The sequence below is a fragment of the Hyperolius riggenbachi genome, chromosome 3, assembly GCF_040937935.1.
Source record: "Hyperolius riggenbachi isolate aHypRig1 chromosome 3, aHypRig1.pri, whole genome shotgun sequence".
NCBI lineage: Eukaryota > Metazoa > Chordata > Amphibia > Anura > Hyperoliidae > Hyperolius > Hyperolius riggenbachi.
The window spans coordinates 127,245,996-127,273,308 of record NC_090648.1 but is presented as its reverse complement, the minus strand read 5'-3'; the positions used below and the strand labels follow the sequence as shown (position 1 = coordinate 127,273,308).

The following is a 27,313-nucleotide window of genomic DNA, read 5'->3' as shown; positions in this document are numbered from 1 at the left end:
ATGAAGTAAAAAAAAAAAGGAGCATATTTTAAATAAATGCAGCAAAAATGCATGTAAAAACACATTCCCCTGCATCTCCATTGAGATACATTTTGTGTTTTTTAAATGCACTTTTGAAAATCATGCAAGTTTTGCGTTTTCAAAAACGCACAATGTAAAATGCACATACCTGTATTTTTTCGGACTATAAGATGCTCCTGACTATAAGACGCACCTCGGTTTAGAGGACAAAAACCAGGAGAATATATATATATACTAAATATACTAAATATATACTAAACCTGGTGCATCCATGGTGAAGGGGCATCTTGTGGATTATGCCCTCTTTCTACCTCATGTTCCCTTTTACCTCTTGTCCCTCCCTGTGTCCTCCTCTGTCCCCGTTGTGTCCTCCTGTTTCCCCATGTGCCCCCCTCTATCCTCCATGTTTCCCCCTCTATGCCCCTATGTGTCCTCCGTTTGTGTCCCGCTGTGCCCTCCTCTGCATGGGCACAGTATAGGGTGTCCCCGACATTGCGGCGGGTTGGACGTTCGTATTGGCAGCGTTCACAAGTCAGGAACTCCATACATTTGGACTATCAGACGCAGTGACTTTTTTCCCCCACTTTGGGGGAAGAAAATGTAAGTCTTATAATCCCTAAAATACAGTATATGCATTTTTACTTTTGGCCCATAGACTTGCATTAGCAGCAGAAACACTTGTGTTTTCCGCAACGTTAGCATTTCTGCCTAGTGTGTTCCCTGCCTCAGGGTCTGTGTCCTGTCAGCACTGGCTAACATCTCCACAAATCTGCACATAAAAGTCATTTACAGCAATTGGTTTATGCCTTGTAATTAACTGTATAATATACCTTACTACAATTAAAGAGACACTGAAGCGAAAAAAAATATATATGATATAATGAATTGGTTGTGTACTATGAATAATTACTAGAAGATTAGCAGCAAAGAAAATATTCTCATACTTTTATTTTCAGGTATATAGTGTTTTTTCTAACATTGCATTCTATCATATGTGCAGATTACACAACACTCAGCATTCAAAATGATTCTTTCAGAGCAGTCTGTGAAGTAATGACCTCTCCTCTAGCAGAGAAAAAGTAAACAGTTCACTTACAGTTGAGATAATAAAAGTCAGATAACAGCCCTCTCCACGACTAACTTAGTCGGAGAGCTTAATGGCTTGTTTGCATAGAGATAACAACTGGAGTTTCTCAACTCTTCCTGTACTGGAAACAATTAGACTGATGTATCTGATCTTAATGTTTTATTTCTTAGCTGTACTACACATACAAATCATAATATCATCATTTTTTTTTCGCTTCAGTGTCTCTTTAACAGGAAATGAACAGGAAATAAATCCAATATATTTGTATTAAAATACCAGGGCTGCGCATGGATCATTTAGACTGAGCCTGGCATTCTGATCCTAGCTGTGGTCGAGAGATGAAAGTTAGCGTTAATAAAGAATTGATATTGAAAATTCTTCTTAGAGTGGTGCCAACATGATAAACATTTGTGATATGTAGGCACCTCCCTCCAGTGTCATGTCTGACCAAACATAGAAGGCAATTTTCACAGCCAGAGGTGGACCTCATGACTTTTGAAATATGTAATTACCAAAATCACTAGTATTGGGGCTCTCAGCAAATATTGGGGTGCATTGTTCAACAGTGTAGCAAATGGTTTGAACATTGCCAGAAAAGATGCACGGGGATGGGGACGACATTTTACATTAGGGGGGCAGCGTCAGGCCGGCGGGGCGACAGCTACGGTGTTACAAGGCCGGTTCCTGATTTCAGCATTGAATCGATCATGAATCGGCCTTAAGTGTATGGGCAGGCAATAGATCTCTCTCCGATGAGTCAGAAACACCTGATCTGCATGCTTGTTCACGGTTTATGGCTAAAAGTACCTATTAGAGGCCAAGGATTAGCAGGATAGCCAAGCTACTGGTATTGCATAAGAGGAAAAAGATATGGCAGCCTCTATATCTCTCTCACTTCAGTTGCCCTTTATCTCTCTAAATACATACAGAATATATTTCTATGTTTTCCTTCTGTCCTGTGCAAGAAATCAGGTCCGCTTTAAGGCAAAAGCTCACTGTCATCTGATCACATGCATCTGCTATGTATTGTCAATGTCCATTCTTTCTGCCCTCGTCACCTTGTGTCGTCCTTTGCAGGACAATGTATAAATAGAATGACATAGCCTGGAATGGAAGAACCATTCAGGGGTTAAGCAGCCCCGCACCCTCGCCGTGCCACAGGCAGCACCTTGTGTCTTTATCCACTGCTGCTATTCACAGGCCTGTACAGTCATGAGGTATACAGGCCAGGCTGTCAGTAATGCTGGAATTGAGGGCCTGACTTATAATGAGGTGCTTGTGTTACCCGCCACACATAAACACCAACACACATATAAGGAATCAGGTTTGAGTTATATGGTATGAAACTCTAGCTCCACTATTTTTAACCTATCTAATCCTAATAATGATTGTAATTCTCTCTCCCCGTACCCCGAAAAAAAATGACACCAATTAAACACAGAATACCTAATGTATCTAAAATGCTTAGCACTAAGGACTCAATAATGACACCATGTTTGGAATGAAAATGATTGTGGCCTTTTTATTGAGGTTTAACATATTTGTAATGGATTTTAAAGTGGATCCGAGATAAACTTTTACTCATTGCATAATTGTGCCCCTTACATATAGTTTATAGGGCATTCCTCAAGCCAAATACTTTTTTTTTATTTTAATACCATAATTCCCTAAAAACTAAACAAGCCTCGCTCACAGCTTCTCCAGTGCCCAGGCATTCTGAGTCCCATGTAGCAAGTGCTCATGGGAGCTCAGTCCTGGGAGGAGAAGGTTTTTCCCAAAGGAGGAGGCATTACCAGCCAGAGATTTCAGAGGCAAGGGTGCGGAGAGGGGAGGAGAGGGGAGTGGAGTTTTCACAGGCTGAGGGCTGGAGATGCAGAGCAGCTTGCCTGTAATGATCACAAGCAGAAAATGGCTGCTCTCATTGTATCACAGGAAGAATTAATCATATACTGTTTGCTGTGTAACCCATCTAAACTTTATCTAAAAGATATACAGACAAGTTACTTGTTATAGTTAGTTTTTCATCTCAGATCCACTTTAAAACTTTAAAGCTCAGGTAACTAACTTTATTATAAACCACCATGAATGAGCAACAATAAAGTGTATATCAATTAATCTGACTGTAATCTGACTAGCTCCAGATTGGACTAATACACTCAATCTGGGCAGAATAAGCCTGGGAGAAAACCCCCCAGCTCATTGTGAAGATATGAATGTCCTCCAATTGTTGGCAAAGAAAACAAACAATGCCCTGTTAAAGTGGACCTGAACTCTTGCACAGGAGGACAGAAGGAAAACAGAGAGAAATGTACCCTGTATGTATTTAGAGAGTTTAGCCTGTCTAATCCCCCCTCGTTTGTTTCTAATCACAGGTTGTAATTTGATCTCTCCCCTGTGTCACCTGACTGCCGCAGCAGATAAGCTCATTTCAAAGCACAGTCTGTTTACAATATGTCTGCTTCCATGAAAGCACGAAGTAGAAACAGTGCAGATTCATTGCAGGATTTGTATCAGCCGTAACCAAGCATTGTTTTCCTTTAAAGGTTATTCTGCTGTTGCGTATCTTTTAAAGCAGAAAGGAAGTTCTGAGTTCAGGTCCGCATCGAGGCTCTGTTTATTTTGACAAGACAAGACACAGAACATTTATATCATGGTTTTCTCCTGGCGGACTCAAAAACAAAAAATATATTTTTTCTTTTCTTATTTCACGCTTATTATAACTCTCAGTGAGTGGCAGCACATCGTTACTCATAATGCTTGGAACGTAATAGCCTGATATAGCCAGAGACAGAGTGGATGATTTAGTCAGGCAAACATACAGTGAAGAGAAGAAGTTACATAGTGCTCTTCTCAATGCTAATTCACACTACAAGAGCTTTTTAAGCACTAGAGATTTTAAAAGTTCTTGCTAATGCAATGCTATGGGGATTTTTACAAAATCACATCACTCAAGTGGGATCACACTCATAGGATAACATTAGCAAGAGCTTTTAAAACCACAAAGCGCTCAGAAAAGCTCTTGTAGTGTGAACAAGCCCTCATCAATCAAGTCCTTTATGCATGACTGAACGTTTGACGTAAATATTGTGTAACTTCCTTGTGTCTCTCCTTGAGTAAATCACCCACACTGGGTCTTATAGCGACTCTAAAGATTTGTTGTTTGTTGACATCAATAATTCCAATTTAAGTTGTCTGAATAGTACAGTATAATTTAAAGAAAGAAAAGTAACACAAAATTGTGTGGAGTTACATCAGCTTAACAGTGGTGCTCGGATACCCCTTTTTAAAATCCGAATTGATTCGGATCCGGATACCCAGATATCCGGATCCGAACTTTTCTGTATCCCAGTAAACTCGGATGTCCGAACCCAATATCCGGCCGGATTCGGATATCCGGATAGAAAACCGGAAGTGACCTGAAAATGGCTTAAAATGCTTCCGAAAGTCTCTTCAAATGGCAAGATTTTTGCCATTGAAGGTGATTTTGGCTTCTGCTCGGATATATGAACTAACTATCCACCCGGATTTCGGATTTTAGATGGGAAATCCGAGTTTGCTCAGATAGTCAATTCGGATTTTAAAAAATATCCGAATTGCTATTCAAAGTTGGGATAGTGGAAAAAGTTTGGATTATCTGGGTAGTTCCGATATCCGAAATCTTGCTGAGCACCACTGCAGCTCAACACACTAAGGTCTGGTTCACATTAGCAGTGAGCAGAACGGGAGCGTAATGTATACTGTACAAACGGACCAGTATGCGATTGGATCCAATGTTAAACCAATGGACCGTTGTGCCCAGTGGACCGGAAACAGAAAGTTTTGCAGCTACATAATAACAAATAGAAAACGGACATTTTACAGCACACTTGCTGCAAAAACTGACAGTTTTTACCTGATCCTGATGGCCGGATCCGTATGGCCGGGTTCGTGAAAAAACGCAAATGTGAACCGGGCCTTACTAAAACCCCTCCTCAGTCTCATTGTCAGTTAGGAATTGGGGCAAAATTGTGACTAATACCAGAATACTATTACTGTTAGCTTTATTTTTCAGAAAGCCTGTCTTTAAATGGTATGGATGTTGTTGCCAGGCCGCAATTATTTCTCTAAAAAGGCGATACCAAAACTGTACCATGAAGTTGAAAGGCAAGTGGTGTCATCTCTGGCACACAGCGTTGGATCAAGGGTCCATCTGACCACTGATGCCTGGACTGCCAAGCACGGTCAGGGCAGGTACATTACTTACACAGCCCATTGAGTCAACCTGGTGATCGCTGGCAAGCAGGGAGTACGTGGCTGTGCGGCGGACCTAGTGATACCTCCACGGCTTGCAGGCAGGCCTGCTGCCACCTCCTCTCCTCCTGCTACATCCTCTTCGCTGTCGTCGTCCTCCTCCTCCTTGGCTGAGTGGCAGGGTTACTCTACTGGTGCTGGGATCTCCTCTCCAGCTACACAGCCCCAGCTCCCCAGGGCCTATGCTGCATGCCAGGTACGACGGTGTCACACCATCTTAGACATGTCTTGCCTCAAAGCGGAGAGTCACACTGGAGCAGCTCTCCTGGCTGCTCTTCAAGGACAACTGAAGAGAGAGGTATATGGAGGCTGCCATGTTTATTTCCTTTTAAGCAATACCAGTTGCCTTGCAGCCCTGCTGATCCTCTGCCTCTAATACTATTAGCCATAGCCCCTGAACAAGCATGCAGCAGATCAGGTGTTTCAGACTTTAAAGTCAGACCTGACAAGACTAGCTGCATGCTTGTTTCTGGTGTTATTCAGATACTGCTGCGGAGAAATAGACCAGCAGGGCTGCCAGGCAACTGGTATTGATTAAAAGGAAAGAAATATTGGTATAAATAAATTTGATTATTCCAAAGCCTCATGGGACTTGTAGTTCCGCCACAGCTGGAGTGCGAAGGTTAGCCATCACTGTCCTAGGAGAAGTTTTCTCATAGGTTATATTTTAACAGCTTTCAATAAAATGACTTTTAAACCGACACTGAAGAGAAAAAAAATATGATATAATGATTTGTATGTGTAGTACAGCTAAGCAATAAAACATTAGGAGCAGAGAAATGAGTCTAATATTGTTTCCAGTACAAGAAGAGTTAAGAAACTCCAGTTATTATCTATGTAAAAGAGCCATTGAGCTCCACAACGTTCAAAGTCGCAGAGAGCTCTGTCTTCTGAAGCTTGTTATCTCAACTGTCAGTCACTGTATTTTCTTTCTCTCCAGAGGACAGGTCAATAGTTCACAAGCCTGCTCTGTAAAATCATTTAGAATGCTGAGTAGTGTGCAAACTGCAAATATTAGAGAAAGATACAATGTTATAAAAAAACAACAAAAAACACTATATAACTGAAAATAAAAATATAAGAATATTTTCTTTGCTGCTAATGTTCTAGTAATTATCCGTACTACACAACCAATTCATTATATCATATTTTTTTTTTTCACTTTAGTGTCTTGCTAAGCCACCAGCAAGCAAGAGAATACTCAGAATAATTTTTACTGAACTTTTTCACCTAATTTATGGTACTTTTTTTAATTGTCAGAACACACAGTATTGTGGGAACAGACGTTCGTGCTTCAATTATACCTCTGGGACTGGAGGGAGTAATGAGAGATTCCCTCTTTTCAGTGGCAATATCAATATCATAGATAGCTATAAGGGATGCAGAGGTTGTGACTGCACTGGGACCCCTGGAGCAGGGAGGGCCCATCCTAGGTCCTCCTTCATCTGGTGCATTAGCTCTCCATAGTGCTAGAATGGTAATATCACTTTTTTATATGCGTGGTCATTATTTTTAACAGACCCCCTTTCCTTTATTACATCTCCTTTGCAGTATATAGGTACATAGTTTGGTTTAAAAAAAGACACCTGTCCATCAAGTTCAACCAGAACAACACTGCACAACACTAGCCTGCACCCTCACATATCTCTGTTGATCCAGAGAAAGGCAAAAAATTCATACAAGACATGGACAAATTAGTCCTTAAAGGGACTCCGAGCTCAAGTAAAAAAAGAAAGTTGTACTCACCCGGGGCTTTTTCCAGCCCAGTGCTGGTCGGGAGGTCCCACAACGGCGTCCTGGCTCCTCTCCTAGTCCCCGCTCCGGAATGGCTGACCGGCCGCAGCCCGGGCGACACTCTGCTGAGTGTCGGGCTTTTCCTTCCGCGTATGACGTCACACGCCGGCCGCCTCGCGTCATCACGGCGGCCAGCGTGGCAGTATGCGCATGCGCAGTACTTTCGCGCCGGCCGCCGTGATGACGCGAGGCGGCCGGCGTGTGATGTCAGCCGCGTCATACACGGAAGGAACAGCCCGACACTCAGCAGAGTGTCGCCCGGGCTGCGGCCGGTCAGCCATTCCGAAGCGGGGACTAGGAGAGGAGCCAGGATGCCGTCGTGGGACCTCCCGGCCAGCACTGGGCTGGAAAAAGCCCCGGGTGAGTACAACTTTCTTTTTTTACTTGAGCTCGGAGTCCCTTTAAAGGGGAAAAATCCTTTCTGACTCCAAGTGGCAGTCAGATAAACTCCCTAGATCAACACCACCAGGAATTACCTGTAACGATTGGCCATACAGATCGTGGTCGTGACTGGAACCAGACTGGCAAATCCACGATCTCTGCATGGCAATCGTTTTGGTTAAACAAACTGGAAGATCACAATAGAAATACTGACGTCTGCACAACAGAATAGAATAATAAATGTGTTTATTTACAAGGATGCACATACACATACAACCAATGCATGCAATCGTACCAGGTGACCACTGTGACCCAATATCACCCTGACTAACTAACTAACTAATATATACAGTGAATATGCAAGGGCACAGGTCACACAATATATACAGTAACCCAATATATACAAACACGTCTCAACACAATCAGCACACAGAAGAATCGTCAGACTAGCAAGGATCAAATACCGGGAAATCAGAATGGATAAGAAGTACAGAATCAGGAGGCAAGAGATTGGTCGAACAGGCAGGAGTCAAAATACCAGGAGCTCAGGATACAGGAACAGAGTTTCAGGAGTACAGGAAGATTGGCCAGAGTCACAACCCTGCAAGGGAACAAGCAAAATGACCTAGCAATGTGCTGCTAGGAAGTCCGGCCTTATATATGCAGCACATTGCTCAGGTGACTGACCAGAGTCTTTCACAGTTCCATCTGCTGGTGAGCCGAGGAATTGCACTGCTCCCAGCAATACGAGAGCCATCTGCTGGTCGACAGCTGAAGTTCACCTCAAGTTCTTTAGTGCTGCCACCAGCAGGATGACACGGGCACAGATCATTACAGTACCCCCCTCTTTTAGGAGCGGACTCCGAACGCTCCACACGATCTCCAGTATTACCCCCACCTGGGTCCCAATAGAGGAGCCAAGATTGGGTGGGCAGGGAGGGAAAAAATTCAAAAGACATTAACAGATATGGGTGGTACACAAGAGTCTTTGGAGGCTGGACCCAAAGATGCTGGAGAACCTGGACATTATGTGACTGGAAAGAGTCACGCAGAAACAGATTGGGAAGCAGAGATATCAGCAGCGTGGAGATCATCAGGATCCGAAGGAGCAGGAACAGACTGGAACCCATCAGGATCAAGAAGAGCCGGAGCAGTCTTGAGATCCGCAGGAACACCGTACTTGGAAGCAACAACTGGAACCGCGGACTTGGAAGCAACAACTGGAACCGCAGACTTGGAAGCAACAACTGGAACCGCAGACTTGGAAGCAACAACTGGAACCGCAGACTTGGAAGCAACAACTGGAACCGCAGACTTGGAAGCAACAACTGGAACCGCAGACTTGGAAGCAACAACTGGAACCGCAGACTTGGAAGCAACAACTGGAACCGCAGACTTGGAAGCAACAACTGGAACCGCAGACTTGGAAGCAACAACTGGAACCGCAGACTTGGAAGCAACAACTGGAACCGCAGACTTGGAAGCAACAACTGGAACCGCAGACTTGGAAGCAACAACTGGAACCGCAGACTGGATACCCTCAGAAGCGGCAGCAGACTGGATACCCTCAGAAGCGGCAGCAGACTGGATACCCTCAGAAGCGGCAGCAGACTGGATACCCTCAGAAGCGGCAGCAGACTGGATACCCTCAGAAGCGGCAGCAGACTGGATACCCTCAGAAGCGGCAGCAGACTGGATACCCTCAGAAGCGGCAGCAGACTGGATACTAGGGATGCTCATTCGGATTCCACGGAAATGCAATTTCCGAAATTCCGATCGGAAATTGCATTTCCGCATCGGAATGCGGAAATCGGTAATGCAAGTGTGTTAGGCGGATTTCCGCCAGAAATCGCGGAAATTTCCGCCGGAAATCGCGGAAATTCCGCCCGACTTTATCATCGATTTTCTCAAAAACTATAAGGGGTTTTTGAAAACTTTTTTTTGCATCTTGTTCAGGAGATTCTGCTTAATAAACCCTGAAAATTTGGTGTTTCTAGGACTTAAGGGGGATTTGCTATTAACTGCTAAAGTCGGCGGATTTTTACTGTAATGTAAAATGCAGAAAATCCGCATCTGCCTATTTTCTGCATTTACATTACAGTAAAAATCCGCCGACTTTAGCGGTTAATAGCAAAGCCCCCGTAAGTCCTAGAAACACCAAATTTTCAGGGTTTATTATGCAGAATCTCCTGAACAAGATGCAAAAAAAAGTTTTCAAAAAGACCTTAAAGTTTTTGAGAAAATCGATGTTAAAGTCGGGCGGAATTTCCGCGATTTCCGGCGGAAATTCCGCATTGGAATGCGGAAATTGGTAGCGGAAAGCGGAATCGGTATTTGGCAATGGCGGAATGCGGATTTACCGCGGAATCGGAAATTGGCATTTCCGACCATCCCTACTGGATACCCTCAGAAGCGGCAGCAGACTGGATACCCTCAGAAGCGGCAGCAGACTGGATACCCTCAGAAGCGGCAGCAGACTGGATACCCTCAGAAGCGGCAGCAGACTGGATACCCTCAGAAGCGGCAGCAGATTCACCAACCTTGGAAGCAGCAGCAGAGTCGCCAGACTTGGAAGCAACAGCAGAGTCGCCAGACTTGGAAGCAACAGCAGAGTCGCCAGACTTGGAAGCAACAGCAGAGTCGCCAGACTTGGAAGCAACAGCAGAGTCGCCAGACTTGGAAGCAACAGCAGAGTCGCCAGACTTGGAAGCAACAGCAGAGTCGCCAGACTTGGAAGCAACAGCAGAGTCGCCAGACTTGGAAGCAACAGCAGAGTCCTGTGACATCTGAGCAGTTAACTGGAAAGCTTCAGGTAGTGCTGCAGGCAGATTAGCAACAGACTGAATAGTCTCGGGCAGGGCAGCAACAGGCTGGATGGTAAACTGGGTGCCCTCAAGTAGTCCAGCAGACCAGGCACTACCAGGAGAAGCAAGAACAGTAGCAGGCCGGGCACCATCAGGAACATCAGTCTGAGCACCATTAGGAGCAGGATCATCAACAGACTTGGCACCTACAGGAACAGCAGCAACAAAAGTCTGTGAAGGCTGGGCAACAGCTTGCATACCCTCAGGCAAAACAGAAGACGGGATAACTTTAGGCAAGTTAACAGGTTGGGATGCTTCAGACAGGACAGCAGACTCAGTGGTTTCAGACAGGACAACAGCCTGTGTAACCTCATGGATCTGGACCTTTGGTTGAGCACTTGGCTGGACCGTTGGCTGAGCGCTTGGCTGGACCGTTGGCTGAGATCCCGATACAGTTTGTGCGGACTGGCACTGAAACGGTGTGAACTGAGCCTGTGTGGACTGGGAGCAAAGTTCCGCAGGCAAAGAGCAAAGTTCCGCAGGCAAGGAGCAAAGTTCCGCAGGCAAGGAGCAAAGTTCCGCAGGCAAGGAGCAAAGTTCCGCAGGCAAGGAGCAAAGTTCCGCAGGCAAGGAGCAAAGTTCCGCAGGCAAGGAGCAAAGTTCCGCAGGCAAGGAGCAAAGTTCCGCAGGCAAGGAGCAAAGTTCCGCAGGCAAGGAGCAAAGTTCCGCGGGCTGGATGCAACACTCTGCGGGCTGGATGCAACACTCTGCGGGCTGGATGCAACACTCTGCGGGCTGGATGCAACACTCTGCGGGCTGGATGCAACACTCTGCGGGCTGGATGCAACACTCTGCGGGCTGGATGCAACACTCTGCGGGCTGGATGCAACACTCTGCGGGCTGGATTGCAGGACTGGATACTGCAGGATAAACATTCTGGAGCTCTGCAGGCCTGGCAGGTTGACCCACTGTCAGCAAACCTAGTCCATGAAAGAGTCCACAAAGAAAGGCGAAGGACTGCTCAGGACAGACTGGAGATTGCTGAGGACACAAATCACCTGGAGTCTGCATGGACATGGTTGAAGTCTGCACGGATCGGGGTGAAGTCTGCACGGATCTGGATGAAGTCTGTATGGAGCTGGATGGAGTTTGTATGGAGCTGGAAGGAGTCTGCACACGACTGGAATCGGCTGGAGGCTGCACACGACTGGAATCGGCTGGAGGCTGCACACGACTGGAATCGGCTGGAGGCTGCACACGACTGGAATCGGCTGGAGGCTGCACACGACTGGAATCGGCTGGAGGCTGCACACGACTGGAATCGGCTGGAGGCTGCACACGACTGGAATCGGCTGCAGGCTGCACACAACTGGAATCGGCTGGAGGCTGCACATGCTGAATGGAGTTGGTAGGAAAGAATTTCTTTTTCTTCTTGGGTGATGACTTGTTTTCTAATGATCTTTGCCAGGACCAAGGTGTAGTTCTGACTGCAGTTTGCAATGGAGTTTGTACAGATAACTGACTTGCAGGTTGTGAACTCTGGACATAAGGGTTATCAGAGAGAGGAGGAGATTGAAATTTAGAGGAAAGAATTTCTTGCCAGATGGCAATCAAAGCAGAGGCAGACTCATTCTCACACAAGGCATTAACCATCAGAGATCTTACTCCACAGATACAATTCCTAATAAACTCCTCATCTTGTTGCAAATAGAATGACATAAACTCTTCCCTATCATTCTTCAAATAGCCATAATAAGCATTGATCTCTTCTGCAGTAAAATCAAAACTGACTCGATTGTTGCAATCTCTCCACTCATTTGATTCCTCAATCACATGCATGCCTGCATCTGCATCAAATGACAAGATTTCCTCCCAAACTTGGATCAGGGCAGAGGCGGCTTTCTGCGGACACAATTTGTAACCACTCATCCTTTTCACAGCATGCACATATTTCAGCAGACAAGAACTTTCCATTTTAGAATAGTGGTTTAAAAAACTTTTCCTATCCTTCTTTAAATGATCAGCTAGATAGTTAATATCTGCTGCACAAAAGACAGGTTCTAAACGAGATTGGTTCCTAACTGGCAGAGAATTTATTTGTCTATTAATAGAACTTGACTGAACTACATCAGAAACAGAATCAAGACTGGACTGGATTGTAACAGACAAAGAACCAGTTTGTATTTTATTCTTTGCTGTCACAGAACAAGGTTTGCATTGGGAAATTAACATCTCTTCCCAGGCAGACATTAACAAGGAGGTTTTTTCAAATTTGCATACTCTTAAATCAATCAATGATTGAAGGGATTGGACACAAGCTTGCATGATATTTTTGTCTTTCTTGGAGTAGAACTTAAAGAAAGATTCCCTGTCGTTTTTCAAAATAGACGTCAAAACGGTAACATCAGATGGGCTAAATGGAGGATCAAGAAAATTATCCTTGGATAATTTACTTTTCAGCAACCATTGAAGGACCTGCAGCAAGTCCTGCACCTCTTCTGCAGACAAGATTTTCTGATTAACATAGTTTTGCACTAACTCCAATAACTGCTGAAGCTGCTTTCTGGAGTAAGCTGCAAAATACATGAAGGAATAACTTTTGCTATCCTCAGCGAGCAAGACATAGTAGTACACATCATCAAAATTCCAACTCATTGTACTGCTAGATGAATCTGCAGTATTTCTGTGATCAATATATGGGTGGGCTAGGTCATTCTGTAACGATTGGCCATGCAGATCGTGGTCGTGACTGGAACCAGACTGGCAAATCCACGATCTCTGCATGGCAATCGTTTTGGTTAAACAAACTGGAAGATCACAATAGAAATACTGACGTCTGCACAACAGAATAGAATAATAAATGTGTTTATTTACAAGGATGCACATACACATACAACCAATGCATGCAATCGTACCAGGTGACCACTGTGACCCAATATCACCCTGACTAACTAACTAACTAATATATACAGTGAATATGCAAGGGCACAGGTCACACAATATATACAGTAACCCAATATATACAAACACGTCTCAACACAATCAGCACACAGAAGAATCGTCAGACTAGCAAGGATCAAATACCGGGAAATCAGAATGGATAAGAAGTACAGAATCAGGAGGCAAGAGATTGGTCGAACAGGCAGGAGTCAAAATACCAGGAGCTCAGGATACAGGAACAGAGTTTCAGGAGTACAGGAAGATTGGCCAGAGTCACAACCCTGCAAGGGAACAAGCAAAATGACCTAGCAATGTGCTGCTAGGAAGTCCGGCCTTATATATGCAGCACATTGCTCAGGTGACTGACCAGAGTCTTTCACAGTTCCATCTGCTGGTGAGCCGAGGAATTGCACTGCTCCCAGCAATACGAGAGCCATCTGCTGGTCGACAGCTGAAGTTCACCTCAAGTTCTTTAGTGCTGCCACCAGCAGGATGACACGGGCACAGATCATTACATTACCTTGTAATTATAGCTGTGTGGATGTCCTTTAATTCAAGGAAAGCATCCAAACCCCTTTAAAAGAAGATATAAAGTTTGGCATAATTATTTTCTATGGTAAGATTTTCCACATTTTAACCACTCTTACTGTAAAAAACATCTTCTAAATAAATGGAAAAAACTATTTTTTTCCATACGCAGATCATGTCTTCTAGTGCCAAGTTTCTCAACGTGTGGTACGCGTACCAAATGGGGTACTTCTGATGCTTCCAGGGGGTACGCGGCCTTGATGATACTTAACCAAGAATAACAAATTTAGAGTTTTACAAAATGATAAATCTTATTTAAAGTCCAAATTAGTGTTGTAGCTAATTAAAAGCAATAATAAATGCTTGGAAATTGTTTAGAAGAAATGATCATGTACTACGATTAAATATATATTTGTCAAGGGGTACTTGTGATAATGTTTACTATGCTAGGGGGTACTTGGTGAGTACAGGGTTTTAAAAGGGGTACGTACATACCAATAAAATGTTCAGAAACACTTTTCTAGTCCATTGCACAAGCCTAGAAACTAGTACAGTAGTCTGAAGGCAGATTTTGGTGGTTCTTATCATTTGATTGTTACTTATACAGTACCTGGCAGAGGCCAGTGTAAAACTTACACTGCGGACTACAGCTCCATTGCTACACCACTGCCTTTCTTCATAAATGTCTGAATCTCTGTATTTTCAGAGGCAGATCTTTAGGGCCTATTTCCTTTGGGAGGCCGTGTCCATTTTCGGATATCGGACATGGCACCTGCCCTGTTGCGAAGCCATAATTGAATCGCTATAGCCGTGCCATGCACGGCTATAGGGATTTTCATGCAAGTTGCAGTAAACTGTAGCATGTCCTGCAGGTCGCACTGGCATGGGATTTGGACAGCAAGCCTACTGACCCGCATAGGCAGTGTTTCCCCATCCGACTTGCATGCGGGGAAACGGTGCAACTTCGGAAGTAGTGGAAATGGGCCCTCAGGCCTCAATTGTTGGAGCCACATACTCACAGACATAAAGCCAGAATAGCCAGAATACAGTCAGAACATAGGATCCACATACTTAGTTTGGGTCAGGGACTCAAAGTCAAAGACATAAAAATTGTTTTAAAAAGGAATAATCCTAAAAGCCTCCCTAACAATACAGATTTCCATCAAAATAAACAAGTCATTAGCACAAAATAAACAAGTCAATGCACTTAAGTGACAGGTAGACTGCATTGCAACCACCCAGCGGTGCCTGAAGTAATCTTTCATTTTTATTAAGCACTCTGGAAACATAGGGCCTCAGTTTACAAATCAGGTCCTTTGGGGGCCAGGATCGGCAGGCCTTTTTTTAAAAAACTTTTGGCTACTTGGTGCCCAAGTGGTCATTTGGGTGCCTGATGTGTGTATGAATTTCATGGTTGTAACCGATCATCTACAACTATCAGTAATTTGTGTAAGAGGGTAGAATTAGGCATTAGGTGGGGGGGGGGAGGTATGGTCAGGAACACACAGGAAGGGATAGGGTTAGGCATTCAGTGGGGGGTTAAGGTTAGACACCCAGAACAAGAGGGTTAAGGGTTAGGTTTAGAGTAGTATATAGTAAAATATCAGTACGGTAACTTCAATTACAGATATTTTACTATTTCCGGCTCCTCCCGGTGCCCAGCAGCGACGTTGCAATATATACTCCTCAAATTTGCCCTTTTATACAAAAGCTTATTTCAGCTGCTAAAGGTGATCTCCGTCCCCACGTCTCATTCAATACAGAACAGTTTTTAAAATCTTTAATAGAAAACAACAATGCAGTGATGGCAATCAGATATTTAGGGATTATCAAGTAAATGTGTTTCACCTGAGATTGAGAGCATTAACCTCTGTTAAGGAAGTGCCAGTGAACTTAGCTCTTGTCACCTTAATGCCAGCTTATAAACATTTAAGGCCGAGTAATCCTCCGTCACCCTGAACTGATACAGAGTGAGGAGACAATTCATGCTTAAGACTCCAGCACAGCAAACATGGTCCTCCAAAACACAGTGGCGCCTGAAGACACCGCAGGAGGTCCAGAGGAACTCTCCCTGGATCCTGAAGACACCTCTGTGGACCTTGAAGACCTTTCTAGAGAAGATGAAGGCACCGCAGTGGATACAGGACTCTGTGATGTGGCTCTCTACAAGCAGGTATTTTAGTTTTACATGCCACTATGATTTACTTACTGATAGCACTGACACTGATAGCACACCCTATTTCAGAGGATCATGCTTGTCTGGTAATTGCAGCAAGTTTGAATAGCATCACGACAATTTCCCAGAAGTAAAGATAGAGGCTACATGGAGAGTTAAATAAGTAAGTCATCGCCAATGCCACAAATGTCATACATTTCCTTGCATTCTTGGGTAGCGGAGACCACTAAATTACATAACAAGAGGAAGTGTCATTGCAGAGGAAGTTACTTATTACAGATCTGTCATTTAAAAAAATACAAAAATGTGTCAACATTGTAAACATATTATTATTATTTAATTTAGTATTTATATAGCACTAACATCTACCACAGTGCTGCACAGAGAATATACAGAGAGAATACAACAGGAGTAACGTAGAAGTGTGTATATGAACAGAGGCGCTGTGCTTTGTACACACACTTCTAAGTTACGCCTGTTGTATTTTTGCCTAAGGAAGCGAGCTTGAGACCCGTGAAACGCATTGCATATTTTTGGAGTAAGAATTAAAACTTTTGATCATATAGAATCGTTGTGTTTGTCCTGTGGAGGTAAGTCCACCCTTATCTCCCATCTTATTTTTGTTTTAAATGTATGATGTGTTATCCTGTTGGCGCCTCTGTTACTTCTGTACGCTATACAGTCAGTAGAGTTGGGACACTTGATCTGCAGTACTCATCATGTTTTACATGTAGAGAGACAGTACAAGCAGTACTTGGCAAGGCAACAATGGCCATGGCCAAGTGGCTACAATTCTTGCCTTTCATTGATAGAGTCCCAGGCTAATTTCCCAGTATGGACACTTTCTGAGTACAGTTTGTATGTTCTGATCCTACATCCCAAAAACATACTGCTAGGTCACATGGCCTTATACTATGGTCAGGATATTAGACTATAACTATGGTGGAGGCATTGCAATGTGAGCTCTATGAATCTTTCAGTCTACTCTTTAGGGTGCTGGGAAAATGCCAGTGCTATCTAAATGCACAATAATAATGAGTACAGCAGGCGTGAACATGCTGGTCCACTTTTCATGGCTTTATGTTGAACTTTATATTTTTGTAAAAGCATAATAAAAAGCTGAGATTATAATAATTAGGTACAACAACTTGAAGATTACATATTGCTGTGTTTGGCATCTACTAGAAGTTTCCTGGATCCTTAAATCCCCTCTAAATGAGTGTGCTGAAGCTGCTGTTACGTTATGTTTGCCAGCCACGCTGTATGGATCATACATGAGCTAATCCTAATGCTACTGTGGAGTCACCTGAGAACATGTCTCTAGTATATGGGATTTATAAGAACACTACTAATTATAATATCAAATGAAAGGAAACCAAGAGAGAGGAATATGGAAGGTGCCATTGCTGATGATGTGCCTGTCTGCTGTGATCCTCTGCATCTAATACTGAATGAATGCCAAGGGGATTGTTGGAAATTAGATTTTGGTTGGTTTTCTTACTCCACAAGAAGTAGAATTAGAGGAACGTTAGTTCAGCATTGAACCACATCCCAATCAGTAGCTGATACCCTCTTTCCCAGGAGAAATCTTTACCTTTTCTCAAATAGATCATGGGGGAATTTTTGTTGCTGATATTGTGATGAAACCCCTCCCACAGTGTGATGTCATGGCCAAGGCCCTGACAGTTTGCAGTCTGTGAGCCTATAGCAGTGCAGCTTAGTGAATCAAAACCATTGAGGGACATTTGAGATAAGAGCTTCAAAAGACAGTGATGTCCACCACTTTATTGGAGCTCGGATAAGCTCTTTGCCAAGATAACAACTGAAGTTTCTTAACTCTTCCTGTACTGGAATAAATATCTGTGCTGCTAATGTTTTATTTCTTAGCTGTACTACACATACAAATTATTATGTCATTTTAAGTTTATTTTCACTTCAGATTCCCTTTAAAGGAATGCCAGTTGCCTGGCAGTCATACTGATCTCTTTGGCATCATTAGTTTCTGAATCACACGCCTGAGACAAGCATGTGGTAAATCCAGTCAAACTTTAGTCAGAAACATCTGCATGCTTGTTCAGGGGCTATGGCTAAAAGTATTGGAGGCAGAGGATCAGCAGGACAGCCCTGTATTTGGAATTGTTTAAAAGGAAATTAATATGTCAGCCTCCACATCTCTCTCACTTCAGTTGTGCTTTATCTTCAAGCCAATTGATTCATCTCATGAAAATTGAAATTGAGAGATTAAAAATCACTTGAGTATGTTTAGGGTCACGCCTCCTCACTGCTGTAAAATAAATCCTCAGCCTCTATTTATGTATAATTAATAGAGAGAACTGATATGTGTAAACTACAAACAAACAATAAGGAAGGAGAGGACAACTGGGGACATCTCAGGCGAGTCCCAGTCTCAGCTTAGTTGAGTTATGCTGAATTTTGGAGTATTTTTCCCTGTATAATCTACCTCAGTTTCTCTCACTCCACATAAGGGAAATAGAGTTTCTCCCACATAAGATGAACATAATAATAATAATAATAATAATGGTTTCTGTTGCTAATTACATGGAATTTTGTGCAACAGTAACCACTATTTTAACTTTTAAAAAAAAACTTATGTGAGAGAAACTTTTACCTTTCGTGGAGTGGAGGAAACCGAGGTAGACTATACAGGTAGTCCCCGACTTACAAACACCAAACTCACTAACGACCCACCGATATGAACGACCTGTACTCCAGGGCTGGGCAGAGGCAGAGGCGAGAGAGGCTCCAGCCTCAGGGCGCAGTGTAGGAGGGGGAGCACAACTCACTCAGCTATCATTCCCTATTGTGTTTGAAGCAGAGAGAAATAAGAAAAGGGGATACATGGCAGTGGCTGCAAGCCAGATAAGTAGAGATTACAAATAAAAAATCCACTTACCTGGGGCTTCCTCCAGCCCCTGCCAGCCGTCCTGTGCCCTCACCGCAGCTCCGTTCCCCGCCGGTGGCCCGGGGTCCCCTCTGGCACAAGGTGTCCACTGTGCCTACGCAAGCGGGTCTCAGAGTCGCGCTGACGTCATCCAGTCTGTACTGTGCAGGCGCAGTAGCTCTGCGCCTGCACAGTACAGCCCGGATGATGCCAGTGTGACTCAGTGAGCCGCACGCTGGAGCGCAGGAAGATGCGGATCTGGCGAGGTCAGCATCTGCACCAGAAGGGACCGGGAGCCAACGGAGCTACGCGAGGGCACAGGTCAGCTGCCAGGGGCTAGAGGAAGCCCGAGGTAAGGGTAAGGATTTTTTTTTTTTTTTAGTTCCTCAGACCTTCCCTTTGTGGTGTTATTGGGGTTGGAGGCACTGGGAGGTTTGTCTAATAGCAATCAGTGTGTGACAGCTGGGGTAGGCGGGATGGAGGGGCGCACTCTGGTTCTCAGCCTTGGGTGCTGAAAGACCTTGTTCTGGCTCTGCTGGATTCTGAGATTCAGTGGGAACAAGTAAAAAAAAATCAAGAAAAAATGGAGACAATCAATAAAAACAAAATTCTAAGAAAAAATGGCTTTTAAACTTGTATGAGCAGGTACAGGGGGACAGAGGTGACACAAGAACAGATTCAGGTTAAGAACAAACCTACAGTCCTTATCTCATTTGTTAACCGAGGACTACCTGTACAGGGAAACTATGCATACACTTGAAATTGCAAAATACGGTTTTCTACAAACCAGGACCAGGACAAAGCTCTGCAGCACTTGAGGCAGAGATTCCAAGGTTAGATAGTCAGATGTGCATTCAGGTAGCCCCACTCCCCAGTATAGGTAGCAGGATGTGCTTCCAGTATTAGGGCTGGAACCCACAGGAGCGCTTTTGGCAGCGTTTTGGCAGCACTGCGATACGCTAGCAGTTTGCCAAAACGCTGGGCTAATGTTAATGGATGGGGCAACTTCCACAGGAGCGTTTGCGTTTCCCAGAAACGCAAACGCAGGACCTGCAGCATTTTGGGAGCGTTAGCGCTTCAATGCAAAGTATTGAAACGCTAGCAGAAACGCTCAGCAAAACCTAAACTGAGCGGTTTTGCTAGCGTTTTGCGGTTCAGCACACTGTAACAAAATGAAAAATAATTCACAGGACCAATCAGGATAAAAACGCAAAACGCAAAACGCTAGGCACCCGCTGGGGAAAAAAATACAATGTTGCAAAACACGACCAAAAACGCGCATGAATCCGCTTGCAAACCGCTCAGACAAAACGCTAGCGGTTGCGTTTAGCGTTTGCGGTTTGCAGTGGGTTCCAGGCCTGAAGGCTCATACACTCATGCAACTTTTCTGCCCACCTAATGTCCAAACTTAGTTTGTTGGAGGATAGTTGGGCATAAGTTGACTGCAGTGCATTTTATGCACTTACTCGAGACAATCCGATATATTGGGGGAGATTGGGGGCTGCCATACGCATGATAGATTCTCAGCAGAGGCGACAGGACCAGCCATCTTGGTCCAGAACTAACTAATGTGAGTACAAAAGGATTCAATATTTTTATCAAAATCAACCCTAATGTCTAATCTGTTAAACATATTACATTATGTGCACCAGGCTTTAGTTACACGTTGCTAACCATTCCAGAGTGAAGTCTCTGTTGTGTGCACAGCCAGCACTGATACATTATGGAAACGCAAATACTAACTCCCCTCAGGCACAAGTCACTGCTAGATTGTCAGGATGTAAGCAGCAACATCTACCTGTCACCCAGACACAACCATATTAAGCCTACACCTGAAGTACCCGACACAAAGTATGGAGATGCAACCCTCTCCTCCAGTGCAAATATATCCTTAAAGTTACACTGAAGTGAAAAAAAACACTTATGATGTAATGACAAAACAAAGAAAAGGACACCGAGAGCCCAATATAGTGTAGTAAGTCTTGACACCAGAATATAGGTAATCACAAAGAAGTAATACACACAAACCAGGGTTACCACAAAGGCAAACACTGTAATGGCAGGTGGCGAGATGAGACCCAGGGGAGGACTGGCCAGGGGGGAAGGGGGGAGATTTCCCCCCAGGCTGCCTCTCATTTAATGATTTAGGGCTGGCACTGTGCCTGGTGAATTCAGGTTTTTGTATAAGTCAATGTGAAACACTAGGCTGAATGAGGGAAATAAACGCCCAATTACAGAGCAATTGCAGGGCGGGCAAGCTACTAAATATACACAGCATGATACAGAGCAGAGGCTTGCCTGCAGGGTCCGTGGGAAAAAATATGTCTGGTCTCTCACCATCAGGGGCGTAACAATAGGCCCTGCAGCGCCTGCGCCAATCCGCAATAAAAGCGTGCGAATGCGCTAATTCTAACTCTAGCTAAATCCTGTAGGAAAAAGGGTTAATTTGACAACCTTTCTAGAGATAGCTCTCCCCTCTGCGCCCCCTCCAGCTAGTGAATGTGTGTGGGCAGCAGCGGCGGCGGGATACATACCTTCTTCCTTGCGTTCCATCGCCGCCTTCTCTCTCTAGCGGCTGACGTCACTTCCGGAAGCGGAAGTGACGTCAGCCGCTAGAACGAGAAGGCGGCGATGGAACGCAAGGAAGAAGGTATGTATCCCGCCGCCGCCGCTGCTGCCCACACACATTCACTAGCTGGAGGGGGGCGCAGAGGGGAGAGCCCCGAGGTGAGGGAGAGGGGGGAACTTCCCCTCTCCCCGCCGACTGTGGGCAAGGCTTTCCCCTCATGCTGCCACCCCTCCAGCACCCAAAAACCGGCCACGAGCGGGCCCCGGGGGGGAGGGGCCCGCTCTGAAATTCTGCAGGGGGATTTTCAGGTGTCTGCTGCCTACATTACGATTTTCAGGTGTCTGCTGCCCATATTATGATTTTCTGGTGTCTGCTGCCCACATTACGATTTTCAGGTGCCTGCTGCCCACATTACGATTTTCTGGTGTCTGCTGCCCACATTACGATTTTCAGGTGTCTGCTGCCCATATTATGATTTTCTGGTGTCTGCTGCCCACATTACGATTTTCAGGTGCCTGCTGCCCACATTACGATTTTCTGGTGTCTGCTGCCCACATTACGATTTTCAGGTGTCTGCTGCCCATATTATGATTTTCTGGTGTCTGCTGCCCACATTACGATTTTCAGGTGCCTGCTGCCCACATTACGATTTTCTGGTGTCTGCTGCCCACATTACGATTTTCAGGTGTCTGCTGCCCATATTATGATTTTCTGGTGTCTGCTGCCCACATTGCGATTTTCTTGTGTCTGCTGCCCACATTACGATTTTCTGGTGTCTGCTGCCCACATTGCGATTTTCAGGTGTCTGCTGCCCACATTACGATTTTCTGGTCACTGCTGCCCACATTGCGATTTTCAGGTGTCTGCTGCCCACATTACGATTTTCAGGTGTCTGCTGCCCACATTACGATTTTCAGGTGTCTGCTGCCCACATTACGATTTTCAGGTGTCTGCTGCCCACATAACGATTTTCAGGTGTCTGCTGCCCACATTGTGATTTTCAGGTGTCTGCTGCCCACATTACGATTTTCAGGTGTCTGCTGCCCACATTGCGATTTTCAGGTGTCTGCTGCCCACATTAGGATTTTCTGGTGACTGCTGCCCACATTGCGATTTTCTGGTGACTGTTGCCCACATTGCGATTTTCTGGTGACTGCTGCCCACATTGCGATTTTCTGGTGACTGCTGCCCACATAAGGATTTTCTGGTGACTGCTGCCCACATTAGGATTTTCTGGTGTGTGCTGCCCACATTATGATATTCTGGTGACTGACTGCTGCCCACATTAGGATTTTCTGGTGACTGACTGCTGCCCACATTAGGATTTTCTGGTGACTGCTGCCCACATTACGATATTCTGGTGACTGCTGCCCACATTAGGATTTTCTGGTGACTGATGCCCACATTGCGATTTTCTGGTGACTGCTGCCCACATGGCGATTTTCTGGTGACTGCTGCCCACATGGCGATTTTCTGGTGACTGCTGCCCACATTGCGATTTTCTGGTGAACTCTGCCCACATTACGATTTTCTGGCCCACATTACGATTTTCTGGTGAACACTGCCCACGTTACGATTGTCTGGTGAATGCTGTCCACGTTACGATTTTCTGGTGAACGCTGCCCACATTACGATTTTCTGGCCCACATTACGATTTTCTGGTGAACACTGCCCACGTTACGATTGTCTGGTGAATGCTGTCCATGTTACAATTTTCTGGTGAACGCTGCCCACATTACGATTTTCTGGTGAACTCTGCCCACATTACGATTTTCTGTCCCACATTACGATATTCTGGTGAACGCTGCCCACATTACGATTGTCTGGTGAATGCTGTCCATGTTACAATTTTCTGGTGACTGCTGCTCACGTTACGATTTTCTGGTGACTGGTGCCCACATTACGATTTTCTGGTGAACTCTGCCCACATTATGATTTTCTGGTGAACTCTGCCCACATTATGATTTTCTGGTGAACGCTGCCCACATTACGATTGTCTGGTGAATGCTGTCCACGTTACAATTTTCTGGTGACTGGTGCCCACATTACGATTTTCTGGTGAACTCTGCCCACATTATGATTTTCTAAAGGCCCATATTACGATTTTCTGGTGAACTCTGCCCACATTACGATTTTCTGGCCCACATAAGGATTGTCTGGTAAAATGCTGCCCACTTTACAATTAATTTACAGTGAAACGCTGCCCCATTACGATTATTTGGCATCTATGGGGGGGGGGGGCCCATCCAAATATTCGCAGGGGGGCCCAGTGATTTCTAGTTACGCCCCTGCTCACCATTGTTAACTGCATGTGCACAGCTACATAAGATATTGTCTAGGTTGAAAAGTTTTTGACAGTCCCTAGACTCCAGGGCTGCTTGCAGACAGTCCCTAGACTCCAGAAGGGCTGCTTGCAGACAGTCCCTAGACTCCAGAAGGGCTGCTTGCAGGACTTGTGTAAGAGATAGAAACCCCGACCGTTGTAACTCAAAATGTATTATGTGCCCCCCGGTGCCAGTGCATTTATACTTTACCTGTCACCCTGTCTTTAAGTGTTCTTGCTGTATTTCCCACATGACTACTGGCATATAGCATGTGCGACACGTGTGTGATGTCTGGGCTGCCGTGAAAATGGGCCTCTAGTTTGTGTTTTCCCCCCAGGCCAAAAGGTCCCAGTCCTCCCCTGATGAGACCTGACCCCACTCCGGTTAAAAAGTCGCTCTCTGTAGATAGGAAAGATGGGGCAACACCCCTCCACCAAGGGTGGACTAGACAATATACTAGTATGTATAACAGAGGTGCCAACGTAGTATAAAATTGTTTAAAGAGGAGCTGTCAGCCATACTATCTCAGAAAAAAAAGACATATGCAGTGGGTTGCAAAAGTATTCGGCCCCCTTGGAATTTTCCACATTTTGTCATATTACTGCCACAAACATGAATCAATTTTATTGGAATTCCACATGAAAGACCAACACAAAGTGGTGTACACATGAGAAGTGGAACGAAATTCATACATGATTCCAAACATTTTTTACAAATAAATAACTGCAAAGTGGTGTGTGCATAATTATTCGGTCCCCTCTGATCTGAGCGCAGTCAGTTGCCTATAGACATTGCCTGATGAGTGCTAATGACTAAATAGAGTGCACCTGTGTGTAATCTAATGTCAGTACAAATACAGCTGCTCTGTGAGGGCCTCAGAGGTTGTCTAAGAGAATATTGGGAGCAACAACACCTTGAAGTCCAAAGAACACACAAGACAGGTCAGAAATAAAGTTATTGAGAAATTTAAAGCAGGCTTAGACTACAAAAAGATTTACAAAGCCTTGAACATCCCACGGAGCACTGTTCAAGTGATCATTCAGAAATGGAAGGAGTATGGCACAACTGTAAACCTACCAAGACAAGGCAATGCACCTAAACTCACAGGCCGAACAAGGAGAGCGCTGAACAGAAATGCAGTCAAGAGGCCCATGGTGACTCTGGACGAGCTGCAGAGATCTACAGCTCAGGTGGGAGACTCTGTCCATAGGACAACTATTAGTCATGCACTGTACAAAGTTGGCCTTTATGGGAGAGGGGCAAGAAGAAAGGCATTGTTAACAGAAAGCATAAGAAGTCCCGTTTGCAGTTTGCCACAAGTCATTTGGGGGACACAGCAAACATGTGGAAGAAGGTGCTCTGGTCAGATGAGACCAAAATGGAACTTTTTGGCCAAAATGCAAAACGCTATGTGTGGCAGAAAACTAACACTGCACATCACTCTGAACACACCATCCCCACTGTCCAATATGGTGGTGGTAGCATCATGCTCAAGGGGTGCATCTCTTCAGCAGGGACAGGGAAGCTGGTCAGAGGTGTTGGGAAGATGGATGGAGCCAAATACAGGGCAAACTTGGAAGAAAACCTCTTGGAGACTGCAAAAGACTTGAGACTGGGGCGGAGGTTCACCTTCCAGCAGGACAATGACCCTAAACATAAAGCCAGGGCAACAATGGAATGGTTTAAAACAAAACACATCTATGTGTTAGAATGGCCCAGTCAAAGTCCAGATCTAAATCCAATTGAGAATCTGTGGCAAGATCTGAAAACTGCTGTTCACAAACGCTGTCCATCTAATGGGCAAGGATTTCAGTCTCTAGATGGGCAAAGCTGGTAGAGACATACCCTAAAAGACTGGCAGCTGTAATTGCAGCAAAAGGTGGTTCTACAAAGTATTGACTCAGGTGGCTGAATAATTACGCACACCCCACTTTGCAGTTATTTATTTGTAAAAAATGTTTGGAATTATGTATGAGTTTTGTTCCACTTCTCATGTGTACGCCACTTTTTGTTGGTCTTTCATGTGGAATTCCAATAAAATTGATTCATGTTTGTGGCAGTAATATGACAAAATGTGGAAAACTTCAAGGGGGCCGAATACTTTTGCAACCCACTGTATAAGTAGATAAATACTTGCTCTACTTACATAACATATGTATTGCACTGTTCACATTTTGATTTTTAGTGATTTTTCTACAGTAAAAAAAGAGAAAATCCTTCTTAGCATTTCCCATTTTAACTGTGGCTATTTTGAAGCCAATCATGTAATTTCCTCCCTTACTCTCCTCTGCCTGATTTGCCCGCCCTTCACTATAGAAAGTGCATTGTCTCAGCATGAGAAATATTGGCCAATCAGAGAGGAACAGAGGTGTGGGAGGGGAAATAGGAGGGAAAGGGGCTTCAGCCAATCAGGCTGCATTAGTTAAGTCTGAGGGGAATCAGAGAAGCAAAAAATGACAACCCAGCATGCCCTGCAACTTCCTTTTTGTGTACCAAATTTTGTGTGTACCAGATAAGAGTGAAGTAAACTGGGGAATGATCATTTATCAACAAGAAAAGTAATAGTGATTTTAACTTTTGGATTGCCTGGTTAGCAGCCTTATTACTTGTTTACCAGATAAAAATAAAGAATTGATTTTTTATTTTATGCCCGACAGTTACACTTTAAAAACAGTTTAAATAGAGGAGGTAGTGGTGGACTTACCTCCTCCAAGAAGACACCAAAGATTGTTGCTTTATAGTAAACAACAATTTATTCACAACACTCCAAAAGTGCAACGCGTTTCATAGGTTTAATCCCGCTTCATCAGGCAATAACAGAGTAATAGCATATAGGGTCAGTAGAAGAACCAGGCGCTTGGTTCTTCTACTGACCCTTTATTTTCCCTTCCCTATAAAATAGGCACGAAGCCACAAATATTTAGGCAGATGATATGTGATCTTTGTGATAAATCAGTAATGATTGCTATAATTTGGTTAAAAAAAATGAAATCTGAGCATACAATAATGTACACGTCACACTGCATTTTACAGGTGAAACTTGAAAAATTAGAATATTGTGCAAAAGACCATTTATTTCAGTTATTCAAATTAAAAGGTGAAACTAATATTTGAAATAGGAACCCTTTGCAGGTGTTCTGGATTAATTAGCTGATTAGAGTCTGACACTTTGAGCCTAGAATATGGAACATTTGTAATGCTCTGCTCTGCTGTCTGCACAGGCAGGCAGATTTTTGACCATTTTTCAGGTCTGCATGCTGCAGGTCCCTGGAAAGGAGACCTGTTTTCACTCTGCAAGTTTCAGACTTGCTGTTCTGGGGAGGGATTTGCATTCACTTATCTGGTTATTGATAGCTCTGCCTCTCTTGAAGGCTTGCAGTATAAGTGCTATTTCCTCCCAGAATTCCCTGCTGGTCATAAAGGTTTGGTTCTACTGGACTTACCTTGAGTTTCAACCCCTCTGCTAATTGTTTGCTAAATATTGTTTTAGAGTATTT

The 27,313-nt window shown here is 44.4% G+C and overlaps 1 protein-coding gene across 1 annotated transcript in view; it reads left to right on the top strand.

Annotated features, from left to right (window-relative positions):
* The first annotated feature begins 15,832 nt into the window (after positions 1 to 15,832).
* The window catches only part of LOC137563001 (hexokinase-2), a 104,110-nt gene continuing 92,629 nt past the window's right edge, over positions 15,833 to 27,313 (top strand). Inside the window, exon 1 of the mRNA XM_068274905.1 lies at positions 15,833 to 16,018. Within this exon, the coding sequence (XP_068131006.1) occupies positions 15,857 to 16,018 (162 nt within the window). The 5' untranslated portion in view covers positions 15,833 to 15,856. The remainder of the gene's footprint in view (positions 16,019 to 27,313) is intronic.